Raw genomic sequence first — 16861 nt, 5'->3', positions numbered from 1 at the left:
CATACTGGCAAGCAAGGTTCAAATCTTGCTAGGTACCCCATATGGAAGATCCATCCCTTCTGCTCTATTAAAATAAAAAGTGAAGTAAATCTTGGTGTTCATTAAAACATTTTTTTAATTTTAGGCTTTTCACTTACATGGTATCCTTAACCAGTGAGCTACCAGTGCCCCAATATCATGACTCTCCCAACAGTCACCCAGGAGACAGCAGAGAAGGTCAGCCACTAGAGCTTGTGCCACTAATAACACATGAACATTTTGAAAATGTATCTTTTAAGTGGGCTTAGTACATACTACTGTATTTGGGACAAACCTTTCGATGTACTAAATTGATATTAGTTCACGAACTATGAAATGTACACAAGGCCAATCATGGGATCAAATTACTTTAAATAGAAAATCAGACATAGGAGGCAGGAACCCAAAGACTTCATTTCCCAGACTACATTTCCCATGATCAGTTGGCTTAAATGGTTATATCCTCACCTAGACTCAACAGTGCAGGTAAGTCACAACAGGGACAACACTCAGCCTCACTTCTGAAGGCATATTTAAACGGAAAATGGGTCAATCCTGTACTGTCCCACCCTTGCCCTGGCAGGTGCGTTCCAGTGCAGGTCTCAGGCCTCGGCCTGGTATCTCCACATGGCTATCTCTCCGTTGTCGCTGCAGGATACCAGCAGGCCGGGCTCCTTGGGGTGCCAGGTCACACAGTTGACATCCTGGTTGTGGGCCCGGGCTACGTGGGCCGACAGGGAGAACTCAGGCTGCTCCGGGTCTGATGTCACTTCCTCCTTGAACACGCGCACGCCATCGTCACCGCAGGCAGTCGCCAGGGCGGCCGTCAGCGGACACCTGGGGAGAGCGAGAGAGAGACAGAGAGCGAGAGAGAGACAGAGAGCTGCTGAGTTCATATTCACATCTGTATTCATTTAGCAGACGATTTGATCCAAAACTACAAAAGGTACAGTTGAAAATCAACAATCTGAAGGACATGATTCAAACTTCAAAATTTGGCGGCTCCAGTCAGTATTTAACCAGGCACTGCAAAGATGACATCTCAACTACCAGGCAAGAGTGCAACACAAAAATGTTACCTACTATATTACACAGTACAGTGCAACGAAATAACAGCATTTCCGTTCAACATGGGAGGCACGGGAGATGGAGATTCGTAAGACCCACGTTTTAGCTTTTAAAACATTTGTGAGGTAAGAGGGTATCACTCACCATGCAACATCATACACGGCTCGTGCATGGAACCCCGACAGGGTGCAGACACACTTCCACGAGGAGCCCGCACTCGTACTGCCATCTCCTGTAAAACACCCCAACACATCAGCTGACATCACGCCCTAACCCAGTGGTTCTCAACCCTGGTCCTAAAGTACCCCCTGTCCTGCATGTTTTAGATGTTTCCCTGCTCCAGCCTCCAACACACCTGATTTAAATGAATTGTCGTTAGCAGGCTTCTGCATAACTAGATAACGACCCATTCATTTGAATCAGGTGTGTTGGAACAGGGAAATATCTAAAACATGCAGGACAGGGGGTACTTGAGGACCAGGGTTGAGAACCACTGCCCTAACCAGCCAACGAGTCACTGACACAAGGCACCGTAACCCCACCTAACCCCAGTCCCTCAAACATGGCTGCCAGCTCACCTTGCCCCTCCCCTGGCGGACTCTCCTTCCAGATCTTCACGGTGCGGTCATCGCTGCACGAGGCCAGCCTCTGACCACTGGGGTCAAAGGTCAGACTCCACACAGTGGAGGTGTGACCCTCCAGGGTGGCCGAGCACTCCCAGTCGTCATCCTCCTCCTTGTGGATGCACACGGTGTTGTCATAGCTACAGGACGCCAGGAGCTTGGTGGAGAAGAGAGAGAGAGAGAGAGAGAGAGAGAGAGAGAGAGAGAGGATACTTAGCACACTTTAGCTCTTGAATGTCAACAAACAAGATCAACACACCACTTTTTTGGGGGGTTGTTGTTGCTTGAACAAGGTGGAAAAGGTGTAGCAAGCACCATCTATATATAGTTAATGAAGTTATACCTCCCGGTTAGGGTGCCAGACCACATGCTTGACATCCTGAGTGTGGGAGTTCACCACACTGACACACTCATATTCATCCTCCTCATCCACTGAGCAAAACAGAAATACACAAGAGTTGGTTTGAATTCATACAGTGCTGTGCACACAAAGCTTCAGAACAAGTGAAACGTGTCGTTATGCAGCCAGTAGATATGTCTCTCACTGGATGGGTATGTGTGCCAATGGCTATGACTTGAGATTGTTGTGATTGAATGACTTCAAAATGTATGCCTCACCTTCCCAGATCCAGACACTCTTGTCTCTGCTGCACGTGGCCAACAGGTTCCCAGATGGAGCCCAGGCCACACACTTGACCTCGTTCTCGTGCCCCTCCAACACAGTCAAGCACTGGAAGGCACAGATACATGCAATGTTCTCATTAGAGTGGACATAGGCCTTCATAATCAACTTTTATCCTGTTTAACCAAAGGTTGAACTGTGGACAGCAATTCTTTTCACCTCGAAATCGTCATTTTTCTTCTTCCAGATGCAGGTGGTTGCGTCGAAGCTGGCGGAGGCAAGGTAGTTACCACAGGGCGACCAAGCCACCTTTCTGACTGTGCGCTGGTGTCCATCCTGAAGCACCGTCTTGCATTCCCAGGAGTCGCCTTATGTGGCCACAAATAAGGGGAACCGTTTCACTTGTCATTTATGATCACTGACACTTGGCTCACGTCTTCTTACAATAAAATATTTGCCTACCTTCTTTCCCCCAAATTCGTATGGCCCGGTCACCACCGCAAGAGGCTAGCAAAGTGCCCTTCGGATTCCATGCAACATACCAACAGCGCGAATCCGGATGGGCGTTGAATTTGTGAATTAGGGATAATGTATCTTTCATATCTGTCTTAAAATGCTGGCTAGCTAGTTAGACAAAGCCAGAACTGATAGCAAGCCAGGCAAAATATGCTGCAAATAAAGGTACAATAAGTTACGTTCAACTTGATAACTATGCAATCATAACGACACGAATAGTGCAACTGTTATTTCTAATAATGATTAATAATCAAGATTAAGAAGTGTTGTTACTCCCAAACGTTAGTACATAACTAGTAACTTCTGTAAACGCTGGATTCACAACTTCCTGCTTCGATTCTTCTTCTACTCGTTTCGGTTCAAATGTGGAACTAGTCCGCCATCAAGCGTGTGGGATAAGAACTACATCGGCGGTACAAAGAAACACGGCAGCGAGAGCGCCTAATCTCCGGTGGATGGCAGTATTTTTGTACAAAACTACAACGAAAGAAGAAGGAAGATGAACAAGGAAGTACAGGAAGCTAACCGAGGGCTTTTGTTTTGTTTCTAGTGTCCGATGCATAAGGAGTTCTCATTTTGTATTGAACCGCAGGGTTGAAACTCGAATATTATGTTAAACTGATCATGGATGATAGTTAATTTTTTTGTTCGTTTCAGTTAGCGTGTGTTCTAGCAACATCGTAGATATTTCTTTCAGAAGAAGCTAGACTGACAACAACAGGCCCAGCTGGAAAGCTAAGTTAACTAGCAAGGCTAGCTTTTGTTCAATTTTTTGACACAGCTGTCTGATGTTTGCGTCTTTTTAGATCTCACACGATTGTACATTTTAAACATTTATCCAGCAAACGTAAATCGCTGTATGCTATTCAAATAAACGATTCAGTCAGAGCGACTGTTCTACTTTCGAGTGCCGCAATACACTAACTGGCGGAGAGGAGGATTGTCTAAAGCTATCGGACCTTAGCTAACAAAGCGGAATTGATCATTTAGACGTGACTCAATCTGTAAACCTGGTTTAGTAAAAGAGGTGATTGGATGACAATGTATGCACCACCGGGAACCACTGTCCCTGGAAACCGGCGAAGACGAGCAGGTACCACACTGCCCAAACAGCCCGAGCGGAGCCTGGCATCTGCGCTCCCCGGTGCTCTGTCCATCACGGCTCTGTGTACTGCCCTGGCCGAACCGGCTTGGCTGCGAGTCCATGGGGGTACGTGCCCCAGACAAGAACTTGGTGTGGCAGATGTCCTGGGATACACCGACCCTAAACTCCTGGAAGGTTAGTATCAAAAACATCAACGACTTCTGACATACGTCCAGACCTCAACCATTGGAGTGACTCATAGTAATTCTGGTTTTCCTATTCTTCAGATTATTGCGTGAACTCTCAGACCATCTTACTGCTGAGGGTCATAGCTGCCTTCTGTTTCCTGGGCATACTGTGCAGCCTGACAGCTTTTCTGCTGGATGTGTTTGGGCCCAAACACCCTGCCCTCAAGATCACCCGCAGATATGCTTTTGCCCACATCCTTACAGGTATGGATACGCCAAACGACTGTGGACGGTTGCTAATGTAATATTTTCCTTTAGTAGACCCTCCCTAGCGATGTACAGGGGGGGTATTTGAACTTCCTCATGATGGGCAGTCAAATACCACTGAGCCAAACCTATCACTGTTTTCGATGCAAATATAAACGCCCGCAAACTCGTGTGTCTCTACCCCTTAGTGCTGCAGTGCGCCACTGTCATCGGGTTCTGCTACTGGGCGTCTGAGCTCATCCTGTCTCTGCAGCAGCAGCACAAGAAGTACCACGGCTCCCTCATCTACGTCACCTTCGCCATCAGCTTCTACCTGGTGGCCGGCGCGGGCGGAGCCTCCATCCTGGCCACGGCGGCAAACCTCCTGCGGCACTACCCCACCGAGGAGGAGGAGCAGGCCCTGGAGCTGCTGTCTGAGATGGAGGAGAGCAGCGAGACGTATCCTACCGATTATGACATTGCCAACCAGTTCCAGCCGCCGCCTGCGTACACACCGTAATGTAGTCTGGTGTGGCCTCGTCTCGCTGTCTTCTCTCTTTCACCTGAGCTTCTCTTATCTGCACCACTACTGGCCTCTCATCAAACATGTATCTATGGCAACCCGATCCAGTAACTCTACCAAATGGATGTCCGGCAAATTTTCTTCTTTCCATAATCAAAACACAATGAACTCAATTGTTTCTCAACTGTTGGTGCTTGTATGCATGAAAGCTTTTTTCTTTGTGGTGGCAGAAGTTTTCGTGTTTCTTTTGTTTTCCACAACTGAAGCCTTTGAGTTTCAGTAAACTGCATGTGAATGGCAACTGGGGTTTGGTCCTTACAAGCAAGCTTAATTACATTGGGCATTGTTTCATGCTTTGCTGTACGAAACGAGTCTTCAGGTTTACTGACAAGTAGTGGTGTAACAGTCCTCGTGCTCTACAACAGTGGGAACGTCACGACTTGACAAATGCCAAATTTTGAACAAATTAGGGGTGAACGAGTGCAGTGTATTGCCCTTTTGTTTTATAAGTTGAATTGCTACAGATCAACATGCTTCATTTATTATTAATTTGATGGTGGTCGTTTATACTGTACTATTTAACTTTTTAATCAGTAAAACAACAGTACTGAGACTACACTTAGTTTTTTTTTTAAACATTTATGTTCATTTTAATTTACCCTTATTTATTAAATGATTGTCCCCGGTGTGGTATAGACAACACTTTTTCTTTTTCCATTTGCTGTGTATGTAAGGTGTTTTCAGTTTAAAATTAGATTTGATTTAGGTGGTGGTTTCTCAGTGGTAAGGAGTGATAGTTAAACAAATATAGTCGTCTTCTCTACATTAATTTGGCTTACAAATAGGTCAAATCTCCATTTGAATTGCGACTCTTGTTTGTACACGGTAAGCAGTGTTCTCTGTGCAGTCTCCTCTGATTCTCCAGATTGTGAATGTGATTGTCTAACATTTTGGACAAATTTTACACACAGGCACCACAAGTTGGGAATTTGGCGATATTCTAGATTTTTTTGTATGTGATTAATGTAATTGTAAATGTAGCTGACCATTATTCCTCTTGTAAATTTCATATCTTCATTTGTATTTCCCCCTCAATTAGTTGCTATACTTACTCAGTGTGTGGAGAATGTGTATTGTAAAATATTGTGCACTGTTTATATATAAAGCTGCTCATGTTGGAAATAATAAAAAAAGAAATGCCATGAATTGGCTCGGTTTCCTTTTTTTTTTTACACAAAAAGCATAATTACACACCATCTTTAGAAACCTGATGTCTGTCCTGATGCGTTTATCGAGAACATAAGGGTGCCTCTCAAAAGGATCTGTCAGTTGATTTGGCAGCAAATCATCCCAGATTCTCACAAAGTAGTTCTACCAGCTTTTTGTCGAAGAACCAGAATCACAGACAGACGGAAAGAAACATAGATTTTGAATCAGTGTCATGTCCTCTGTTTCTCTTCAATCTTGAAATGATAATTTCCTAGGCCAGAAGCTTAGCCAAACTTAAAACTGACCTTTAAATCCAGCAGTCTTAAGGACAATGAGTTGGTGTGAATACCTTTGAGGTTAACTCTAGCAAGATGACCAACCTCACTAAGCTCAAAGAAAACCACAAACCAGCCTCAATGTAGCACCGTTAGCTAAATGAGTTCAAGTTCAAGTCTTTTATTGTCAGATGCAAAGAACAACCCAACAACCCAAATTCTTAGGACAAGACAACGCAAGGCAACCTGGCATAACATGACATATAAGTACACAGAACATCGATTACATCTATGCTAAATAAGTAAACCTCCTAAATTTACAGATAATATCTAATACTCTATACAATATACTCAACCTCTAATACACATGATAACCTATACTAACCTTATAAACCTATTCTAGCCTAGGAGGAGAGGTACAATAGTGCAATGAGAGGATGTAAAAAAACGAAACTCAAAAGTACGAGAGAAAAGTTTGTAAATGTCCTTATTACATAATAAGACACACGTTTAGTAGGGGTATTCAGACCAACACGTAGGCTTTCGTACTTCCGGCCATGTAGGACGATCAGGGCATTATCTAAGAGTAACTCTGCTAGACACCACATGGTATTACAGAGTAAGAGCCTTACAGTTTAATGGACTTTAAAGGGCATGTGTCGCAATCAAGACCGTGACTTTTCACCTGTTCGAACAAAACTATTCTACAACTCGTCTTTTCAACCTATTCAATGCCACTGAAAGCATTTTAGCATAGAAGGTCAGTCTCTCTCACAACGTATTTGATTTGGACCATAAGTATGTTTGCACTTTTGAAACCTTTGCCATGATCTGAGTGCCTATCAAAAGTTTAAGAGTTCACAGTCAGCGCAAAGGAGAAGGCAGCCCTTGTTTGGTCTACAGTTCAGAGCTTGGCTATGCCACTGGTAGCCAAATAAGATAATCAGATGAATGAGCCAGGTATTCTTAGATTGGAGGTATGGAAAAGAAGAAGAGCCTCTAGACAGACAAAGAAGAGAGGATTCTTCCCTTCCAAGAAGGGAAGTTAGCTTATGAGGTGACGTCACTATGACTTACACTATGCAAGTATATATACAGCCTCACCTGTGATAACCCTCCTGGAACTTAGCTATCAAAGTCTGTTGAGGTGTTCACTGGCTTCCTCATCACTCTTTGAGTCAAGGGCTGAACCATGCTGGCGTCAAGGAACTTGCTCGCTAAACAGGCGTCGGCTATCCTCGCTCGTCAGCCTGTCTGCCTCGCACACCACGGGGGAGACTGGGGCAACTGGGGGAACACCAACATAGCAGTGGTAAGGGAATTACATTTGGTGACGTGTGTGTGTGTGTGTAGTATTCAATACAATTTCACTTTATTAAACCAGGAAGGAAATTCAAGCTGGTGTTGTGATTGAAGTATATGAAGTTAAGTTGAGCTTTTGTCCTAGGTGTTCTCAGGGTGTGGCTGGTGGGATGGGACTGACATCCACGAGGCTGCTTAGTGAGTATGGTTTGGATGTGTGGAACAGTGTGCCTCTCGGCTCTACAGAAGTGTTTGGTGCTGGAGCTCGCGTTTACTGAAAGGAGCTAGCTGGGTGTGGATGTTAGTGTCAAGAACACAGTCACTGTTCTAACTTATGTGTGTTTTCAGCACCATGTACCATCTGAGCAGAAATGGGGCCCGCTTCCAGATCTTTGCTCCAAACCAACCGCAGATGAACGTCATGGATCATATGAAAATGCAACCTGCTTCTGGAGAGAACCGGTAAGTTCATAAGAGGACACAAGCGTACAGTATATTTATACATAGACATAATAAATAATAGAATATACTATATTTGCCACGTATATCTAATCTAATTTGCATTACAATACAAAATAGACAAGATTGTCTTTATTGGATGCTAAATTACGGAATGAAACCTCACATTTGAGGAATCGATACAATCTGATAGCTTCACATTTTAGTGCATGCATTTTAAACCCTCTCTAGGTTAGGGCTGGCATTAAAAGTGCTTCAACGTCTTCTGTCTCCACCTCTCAGGAACATGATGATGGAGTCTTCTCGCTTCAGCCACGGCCAGGGCACGATGCAGATGCACGATCTGTCCAAGCTGGACGTCAACAGCTTCGATGCGGTCATCTTCCCTGGAGGTCACGGCATCACCAAGAACCTGTGAGAGAGAGGGATGGAGATAGAAAGGGGGAGGGAGAGAAATAAAGAGAGACAGAGATTTCTGAAACTAGGTGGTACAGTGAGGTTGTGGTAAGGTTCCTCTGAATACAAAATGTTATTCGTCCAGAAATATTATACAAAGTCAAGGTGTCGTGGCTTTGTCCAGATCCATTACAACCTTCTACATTTCTCTTCTAGATCCACCTTCATGAAGGAAGGTAAAGATTGTAAGCTCCACAACGACGTGGAGAGAGTACTCAAAGAGTTCCACCGCTCTCGCAAGCCTATTGGGTATGTAGCTCCAACTATACACCTCCATTGCCTCACACACCGAGTTCAGAAACTCGGTGTGTAATGCACACATTACTTCCTCCACATTTCCTTTGAATCTCTTGCATGTTTTAAATACCTGGTGCTCTGTTTGGTATGCGGGTGCCCGAGTCACAGGTGTCTTTGCGGTGCTCCTCAGTATCACTTCCTCCTTCACAAACCTAAGGGTTTTGATTAAACTAGGGTCCATGTTTTATAAAGACCGCTTTGGCCAATCATGCCTCTAAGAATCTAGTAACGTGATGCGGCAGATTGTCGGTATTTATATTCAGGAATGAGTTTAACCAATTAACCTCGGTATTATCCTGCCTGTTTCAGTTTGTCTAGCATGGCCCCTGTGCTAGCCTGCCGCGTGTTGCCAAGTTTGGAGGTCACGATGGGCTATGAGAAGGACGAGAAAAGCCGCTGGGGCCACTGGCCGAACACCACCATGGTCCAGGTTGTGAAGAGCATGGGCGCACGCCACAACGTCAGGGAGCCTTACATATCCTTTCAGTAACTTGCACTCACCCAGACAGCAAATGACACTGTGACCACAAATCACTCTTACAGCCTTCCTAATGAGCTAGACTTTCGTTTTGACGCCATCGTCATTTAGATTACCCTGCGTTGACCTTAACCGATGACATCACGAGGCCTTTGTTGACGAGAAGAACAAAGTAATCAGCACCCCGACCTTCATGTGGGAGACGGACTACCACTACCATTACATCTTCGATGGGATTGGTAACATGGTCAAGCATGTCATGCGTATGACAGCCAAGTGAGCTGTATTGAGTCTGTAAACAGACTCCTGAAAGTTGATGGTAGGATGACCTGTATGATTCCATAACTTACATGACGCCTAATAAAAACAACGTGAATGTAAACATATCTGTTCCAAGATTCTAAATATTTCTGGGGTCCATGATTGAATTCCAAACCATAATCATGTAGTTGAATTATGACAACCTTTCTGGTACATTTAGAATAAATCAATTTATTCAATACAAACATGTAAAAATGACAAAGACAGCAACCAAACGGCAAGATATAAAATTTGTTCCAGTTTGTACAAAACACCAAAATACATCTTAAAAAACAGCAACTGACTACAGATATACAGCTGCATTTTCAGTAATACAGGCTTTCATTCTTTCTTTTTTCAGAAATTATATATACTGTGTATAAAAAAAAAACTGTTCACTGTAAAGTACAACAGTACAGCATTTGTCATCACGCAAACACAATTTTTGGGCATGACATTTACAACAATATAAGGAGACTCCTAACTCATACATTAAAAGCCAGCTTAATGAAACATTCACAGTGTTGTTCTCACATTGATAATGTGATTTTGTAAACATTGCTGCAATTCAAAACCCTCCTTAATAAATAAACAACTCCTCAATGATGCCTGCGATTCAAAAACAAAGTACAGAGAGTCGTAATCTCATACCCTAATTTCATTCCTTAACTTCGAAGATAGTTTGTGATTTAGGTGATGTTACAGTATGTTTACTTGGTTGGCATTCACTGGAAGATGACTGTAATCCACAGTATACAGGCAAGAATAGGAGAGTGTAGAGCAGAGGAACATCTCACATCTCACCTCAAAGGGCTAGGTTTAAGTTGAGGTGAAAAATAATACAATGGCCTTACTGTGGTGTCATAAAAACATACAAATATATTTTATACAGATGAAGCAAATGGTTTATGTTAGAATGTCATAACTTGATCATAACAATGAGGGTGGAGTGGACAGCAATAATAATGATCAAAGTATCAAATAAAAACTATTGCACAGACAGAGGTGTGTTTTGAATGTTTCCATTCTTACTTTGCTGTTCGTGTAATTTTTACTTTACAAAAAACCCTGGTTATTATTCTTGTCATTTGGAGAGAAACACCTAGTACATGGTATGTACGATTTTTTTAATCAAGGGTAAAAAAACAACACTTTGACCTACCATAGCCTCAGTGAGAGGAAGTACATGACATTTACCAGTAGGGGGTGCTAAGGGGAACAATTCAATGAGATGGGTTCTGCTCTGTTTGGACAAGGAATGCAAACACAGACCCAGATGTTGTCACATACTCAAAGTCCTTTGGACCAAAGAGTTGCTTGGATGTAAGGTACTCGATTATCATCTATATACAATAAAAGAGATTAAAGGAAAACACCTTGTGATTTTGGTCGAGTATTTCAAGTCCTGATACAGGCACAGGTCTTCGATGCTGCTGGTTAGTCTGTGGGTCAGTGTGAGTTCTGGATTTCAATAGGCAGACTCTTCAAAAGATGTTCGTAACGAAAGCCTTCTGTGTTTTGATTGTCTACATGCACGTGGAAAACCCAAAGACACTTTGTTTTATTGACGGTCAGACCCCAGTCAAAAGCTGTCCCGTATTCAAACCACATCATTCCATGACTTTCAAATATTCAACATCAGGTACCACAGGCTCACAACAGACTCAAGCACTTCTGTTTCAAAAACCCGGGTTGAACCTAGAAGTGTTTGAACTATGAGCATTGTCTGCCTCGTTCATTTGGAGATGTTAGTATCACAGTGGTTCAGCAAACCTGGATTTAGTACCAATAGGGTGTGTGGGGGGAGAGACAGGTCCAGTGAGGTGCGACAGCATAGCTCATGGTCTTCTGTGTGAACAGACAGTTATTTGGTTCCTTTCTTTGAAATCCCTAAAACACAAAAAGATAAAGAATAACAGTTTTAGAAACAGAATTAGAACAACACAAAAAAGCAAAAACACAAATGACACGACTGTATTCCCAAAGAGAAAGAGAGAGAGAAAGAAACATGAAAGGAAAGAACATCGAGTGACAGACTTAACATCCAAGAGCTTCGTGCCACATCCAGAGTAGAACAACACACAGGCAGAGAAGCAGGCAGAAGGGGTGGAGGGGCGGGGAAGGAGAGACGGAGGGTGGGGAGGAACGGACCGAGGGATGCTGCTAGAGCAGGGCTGAATTGGAGTCAGAGTCTGTGTCACGGGGGCCCTCCCGGGGCCGAGAGGCCTCCTGGCCGCGCCTGTACTCCTGGAACTCCTGCCGCAGGGCGTTGAAACGCGCCTCGCTGAGAGAGCGGCTGTACTGGCTGCGAGGAGGGTCGGAAACGGGCGGGCTGATGGGAGGAGGCGGGCCTGAGGAGGGGCAGCGAGGAGAGGAGCGGCGTGGATGAGGGGTCGTGCTCACGTCTCAAACATCACAGCACAGAGCACGGGAGGAATTCACAGTCACGCACAACACCAAGGGACTAATGCATCCAGGAAAACGATGAGTCTAGTGAACAAGGTCGGTAAGGATGGATGTAAAGGGATCTGGCCTCACCTTTCCTCTGTAGGTCCTGGAGGCCAGCTTCAGAGAGGGGTGGATGGTGTCTGAACTCCCCCCTGCCCTTCCCGACCCCTCTCTGATCGAGCCTCATGGCCTCCAGGACTTCCGAATCCACACAGACATCAGCTGAATCCCACTCATAACTCTCATCTACTGATGTGTTCCTTCTAACAACAGACACACAAAACAAGCCGTCAAGACAAGACATTTCACAGGTAAACGGCAAAAAAAAAAGAACTGAATGATGAAATGGACAAATGACATTTTGGCAATATCCTCGACTCCCTGTGCTGTGGCGTGGCCGTCCCTGGGGGGCAGGGACGCGGTTCTTTCACCTTTTCGCTCGCCTCTCACGTAGCTCCATCTCGGCTCTGTGTCTCTCGCTCTCCTCCGTGGTCTCCGGGGAGCTGAGGAGGGTGGGGGTGATGGAGAGAGACTGCCTGAGGAGGCCCACACTACCTCTGCCACTGCTCTGGCTGGCGTAGCTGGTCCGGCCTCCCTCCCGGGTCTCTCGGGCCTCGGCCTCTGGCCCCCTCCCCAGCCCTCTCTCTGCCTCCCTCGGACCCTCCGAATCCCTGGGGGGGACGGGGGCATGGTGGGGAGATGGCCAGCTGTACATCCTGGGCAGGTAGGACCTTGGCGGAACCCTGGGAGGCCCCTGGGGTTCTATGGGACCCCTGGAGCTCGGTCTGGGTTGGTAGTGGAGTATAGAAGAGTCAGGGGGCCCCCTGGAGGTTGGCCTAAGTGGGTAGTGGGGCATTGAGGTGTCAGGGGGGCCCCTAGAGCTAGGCCGGGGTGGGTAGTTGGGCATTGAGGTGTCAGGGGGGCCCCTAGAGCTAGGCCGGGGTGGGTAGTGGGGCATTGAGGTGTCAGGGGGGCCCCTAGAGCTAGGCCGGGGTGGGTAGTGGGGCATTGAGGTGTCAGGGGGGCCCCTAGAGCTAGGCCGGGGTGGGTAGTGGGGCATTGAGGTGTCAGGGGGGCCCCTAGAGCTAGGCCTGGGTGGGTACTGGGGTATTGATGAGTCCAGTGGGACATATTTGTGCTGCCCAGCCCTCAAGGCTTCGTGGTGATATGTAACGGGCCACCGTGAGGGGTCATGGAAAGCAGCGGCTTGGCGTCGAGGGTCGTACAACTCTCGTCTCCCCCAGCCTGAGGTGTGACTGGGTGGGCACATGGTAGGAGTGAGGTAGGAGGGGCTAGGGAGGGCTCTGTCAGCGTGGTGGGGCCTCTCCAAGCTGCCAGCGCTGGGCCGCAGGGCCGACTCTCTCCAGGAGAGACCGGGCCTGGGGAAGGAAGCCGGCGTGCGGCCCAGGCTGTAGGACTTGACCCGGACATCCGGGTTGGGTAACTCATCCCAGTAACACTTCTCAGAGATGTAGGTCCGCGGGCTCTCAAAGTGTTCCCATTTCTGGGACCCTAAGCTGGTAGATTTCTTCAGGAAGGGTCGAGGCTGACCCATGCCCGACAGGGTTCGACAGGGGCCTATGCTAAGAGATTTCCTCATGAATGGCACAGGAACTTGATAGATCCGCGAGGTGATTTTGTTCGTCTGGTTGCCCTGAGGATAATGTCTTTGGGATTGTTCTGCGGCGGACTCGGGTCGATCTTCGAAACCGTCTGAGTGTTTCGAAACGATGTCTGCCATGCTTCTGGCTGCGCTAGCCAACGTCTGGGCTAAACCTGGGCTACGTCTGGAATGGGGTCCCTCTGAACTACTTGGAGGTTGTGAGTAATGGTATTTGCTCGGATGCAATGAGGCAGGTGATGGTCTCTTAGTCTTGTCAGAACATCCTTCTCTGAGGCCCATCTCTCCGGTGACAGACAGATTGCGTCTGTACTGTGGCTTCTCGTCGTCTCTTGAACTCGAGGCGGTCTCCTCGAAAGAAACCGTTTTCTGGCTGGAAGGCGTCGCTCGTCTCTCCTGAACGTGAACCTCCCAGTTCTCTGGAACCACGTCCGGCTTCCCCACCAGAGAGCCCTCCGGCTTCAGCTCTGTCAGCCGGCTGGACGAGTCTGGCAGCGCGCTCTCCTCCCCGGGGTCGTCCACGCTCATCTCTATGAACCCGGGGAGACTGAGGTACTCCAGAATGGCGCTCGTCTGCAGCGGAGACATCTTGGGAGGCTGGGCGGCCGGCTTGGTTTTGAACGACCCGGACATGCGAGCGACCGAGAAGTGAGACTGGTCGCTGTCACACTCCTCCACCAGGGTCAGCGGCGAGATACGGCTGGAGCTCTCGCCGAACAGACAGTCGCTCCTCCTGGAGCGAGCTCGGACCCCCTCTCGCTCCATCTCGGAGTACAACAGTGAAGCGCGGCGGTCGTCTTCACTCTTATCGTCGCGCACTGGGACCTTGGTCCCTATTCTATGGAGGTCATAGGGCAAGGTGTCGTAGCTAGAGGGACTGTGCCCCCCGGGGTCTCTTGCCTCAGTCTGCTCAGCCTCTCTATTTCCAGACAGGCCGTACCGTGTGGTCTCTAGGTAAGACTGACCTGGACTAACATCCAGCTCCCTGTCGGTCCCAGCTTGGCCCCCCTCCCTCGCTAGCTCTGGCTGCTGTGTGCCATAAGCGTAGGAAGACCTGGTCTTCAAGGCCCCTCCTCCCGGTTCTGCCTTTCCCTTCCAGCCGCCCTCAACCATGGACCTCCTGCGGAGTGACTCTGCCTCCCTGTCCGGGCTCCCGGACCTGGCCCTGCTCGGCGGCCTGGGGTTCCCCAAGCAGAGAGGCGGGCTCTCTGCACTGAGGTTCTGGGACAGGAGGTAGAGGGATGTGCACTGGGTGACTGGAGAGTGGGAGGAGTCGACCGGAGGGGAGTCCCTCGCCGGGTCAGCCTGCGGTGTGTGAGGGGCCCTGGCTGCGGGGCTCTCAATGGGACGCTGGGCTGGAATGTGGGTGGTGACGGAAGTCACTGGGCTGATGTCCCACTGTATGCAGGAGGAGGGGACACGGTCCATGGGGCTGCTGGTGTTCCCGAAGTAGCAGGCCCTCCTGTAGTCGGACGCCCGCGTCGTCTGCCCCGAGGCGCGGTGGGATTTATGGCGCAGGGGTATTTCCTGCTGCTTCCAAATGGGATCCTCCGCCTCGGCCCCGCCCCCTTCCCCGATAGGACCGCCCGCCTTCTCGGGCTGCCTCGGATTGGCTGTGTAGCTCTCCAACTCCCGCTCTATCTCCTCCCTCTCCCGAGCCAGTTGCTGGCGCTTTCGAACGCTGTCCCTCTCCGGGTCGCTGCCGTCCAGGCGAGACACCAGTGTGCTGGAGTCTCCCTCCACTGGATGGTATCCCGAGGGGTGAGGCCGGTCTCTCTCCCTCTCCGGCAGCCGGTCTCTGCTGGCCAGGCCGGGCAGCAGGTCGTCCGCGTACCCGAGCGCGTGGCACCTCTTCAGGGAGTCTCGCTTCTCGCCGTTGTCCGAGTAGAAGCTGGCTCTCTCCAGCAGAGCCTCGGAGCCCTGCTCGTCGTCCGAGTAGAAGCAGCCGTGCCGGGAGAAGTTCCTGGCCATGGCCCTCACCCTGCCGGGGGAGTGTGGGGCCCTACTGGGGTCAGCCTCCTCCACGGTCAGGGGCGAGGCCTTCTGCTCCTCCTTCTCCGAGTTCAGAGTGCTGGACTTGGGAGAGTCCCTGAAGGAAGTCCGGTTGCTCCCGGAGCCACTGCCCTCTCCGCCGTTCTGCAGGAAGTCCTTCTTGGAGCCCTTCTTGCTGGACGGGCTGGAACCTTCCGGGAGGGGCTGGACTATGAAGCGTCCATCGGGGCCTCTGGTGATGGACTCCAGGGCCGTGGGAGAGGAGGCCTGGCATCCCAGGTGGCTCTCAAACAGGGTGTAGTGTGGAGGGGGAGAGGAGCTGGACAGCAGCTGCCTCCGCTGGTCCTGGTACTCCCCTCGGCTCCCTTTGTCGAAGGAGGAGCGGTCCGACTGAGAGGAGGAGGAGTTGGGGAAGAAGGAGAGCGGGGGGCAAAACTTGAGCTTCAGGACGCTGTCTGGGCTGTCAGAAGGAGAGCGGGCTCTGGGGAGAGAACGAGGGGGAAAACATCGAAAGATAAGAGTTCAAGAGAACTTCAGAAACATCTATGATTGTGCCAATATTGGTAAACTGAAATTGAAAAAAAAATACACCCAAAAGAGTCAGAAAGTGAGCAAACAAGCCAATGTGATGTGGGTAGGGGGGAGACTTACTGTGGAGACAAGCTCTTCTGGAAGGCAGAGGGGAGATCTGAAAAGAAGATGGAGGGTGAGAAGGTCAAACAACAAATAATGCCCCAAATGATCAAGAATATGGTGTGATAAAGAAGCCATTAACAGAAGCTTGAAAGTAGGCCGTGGAAGGACTGGAATACCTTTGAGGAGTGATGACACAATCACAAGCTTATTACAGTAACAGAGCTGTCATTTAGCTAAACAACAGACCCCTCTCTCTCATTTCACAGTAATTCTGTACCTTCTCTCCTCTTCCTGCGCCGACGGTGTCTTCGGTGAGTCATGAAGCAAGCTGTCACCAAGGAGAGGATGATAGCCACGAACAGGAAGCACACTCCACCCAGCACGCCGGCCAATAGGGGCTCGGGGACAAACTCCAGGAAGCCAGGCCGGACTGGGTACATGTCCATACCTGCAAACGAGAGGTCACGGCAGGGTCAGGACAGACGCCTCTCCACCTGCCT

General features: G+C 48.5%; 4 protein-coding genes across 5 annotated transcripts in view; 2 read left to right on the top strand and 2 right to left on the bottom strand.

Annotated features, from left to right (window-relative positions):
- ciao1 (cytosolic iron-sulfur assembly component 1) overlaps positions 1-3213 on the bottom strand; it is a 4741-nt gene extending 1528 nt beyond the window's left edge. Inside the window, exons 1-7 of the mRNA XM_062451465.1 lie at positions 2794-3213; positions 2551-2699; positions 2328-2439; positions 2053-2141; positions 1665-1866; positions 1231-1318; positions 1-855 (exon numbers count right to left, since the gene is read on the bottom strand). The exon at positions 1-855 is cut by the window's left edge and continues 1528 nt beyond it. Coding sequence (XP_062307449.1) covers positions 621-855; positions 1231-1318; positions 1665-1866; positions 2053-2141; positions 2328-2439; positions 2551-2699; positions 2794-2932 — 1014 coding nt within the window. The 5' untranslated portion in view covers positions 2933-3213 and the 3' untranslated portion in view covers positions 1-620. The remainder of the gene's footprint in view (positions 856-1230; positions 1319-1664; positions 1867-2052; positions 2142-2327; positions 2440-2550; positions 2700-2793) is intronic.
- Positions 3214-3306: 93 nt separating this feature from the next.
- tmem127 (transmembrane protein 127) lies at positions 3307-6094 on the top strand. Its single transcript, XM_062451468.1, has 3 exons — positions 3307-4126; positions 4219-4383; positions 4575-6094. Exons 1-3 carry the CDS (start codon positions 3883-3885, stop codon positions 4883-4885), a joined length of 720 nt encoding a protein of 239 aa, XP_062307452.1. The 5' UTR covers positions 3307-3882; the 3' UTR covers positions 4886-6094.
- A 1402-nt stretch (positions 6095-7496) lies between these two features.
- Positions 7497-9750, top strand: gatd3l (glutamine amidotransferase class 1 domain containing 3, like). The gene is made up of 7 exons (XM_062451467.1): positions 7497-7684; positions 7820-7872; positions 8023-8136; positions 8416-8547; positions 8746-8838; positions 9196-9356; positions 9505-9750. Exons 1-7 carry the CDS (start codon positions 7565-7567, stop codon positions 9642-9644), a joined length of 813 nt encoding a protein of 270 aa, XP_062307451.1. The 5' UTR covers positions 7497-7564; the 3' UTR covers positions 9645-9750.
- Positions 9751-9788: 38 nt separating this feature from the next.
- igsf9b (immunoglobulin superfamily, member 9b) overlaps positions 9789-16861 on the bottom strand; it is a 28628-nt gene continuing 21555 nt past the window's right edge. Inside the window, exons 18-23 of one of the 2 annotated variants that reach the window (XM_062451463.1) lie at positions 16639-16809; positions 16377-16413; positions 12544-16206; positions 12203-12375; positions 11816-12015; positions 9790-11554 (exon numbers count right to left, since the gene is read on the bottom strand). In XM_062451463.1, the coding sequence (XP_062307447.1) occupies positions 11828-12015; positions 12203-12375; positions 12544-16206; positions 16377-16413; positions 16639-16809 (4232 nt within the window). In that variant the 3' untranslated portion in view covers positions 9790-11554; positions 11816-11827. Of the gene's footprint in view, positions 11555-11815; positions 12016-12202; positions 12376-12543; positions 16207-16376; positions 16414-16638; positions 16810-16861 lie in introns of both variants that reach the window. The other variant, XM_062451464.1, reaches the window with a different exon arrangement.

This window comes from Osmerus eperlanus, chromosome 25 (genome assembly GCF_963692335.1).
Source record: "Osmerus eperlanus chromosome 25, fOsmEpe2.1, whole genome shotgun sequence".
Classification (NCBI taxonomy): Eukaryota; Metazoa; Chordata; class Actinopteri; order Osmeriformes; family Osmeridae; genus Osmerus; species Osmerus eperlanus.
Note: the sequence above shows the minus strand (reverse complement) of the source record. Positions and strands in the feature narration are given on the sequence as shown.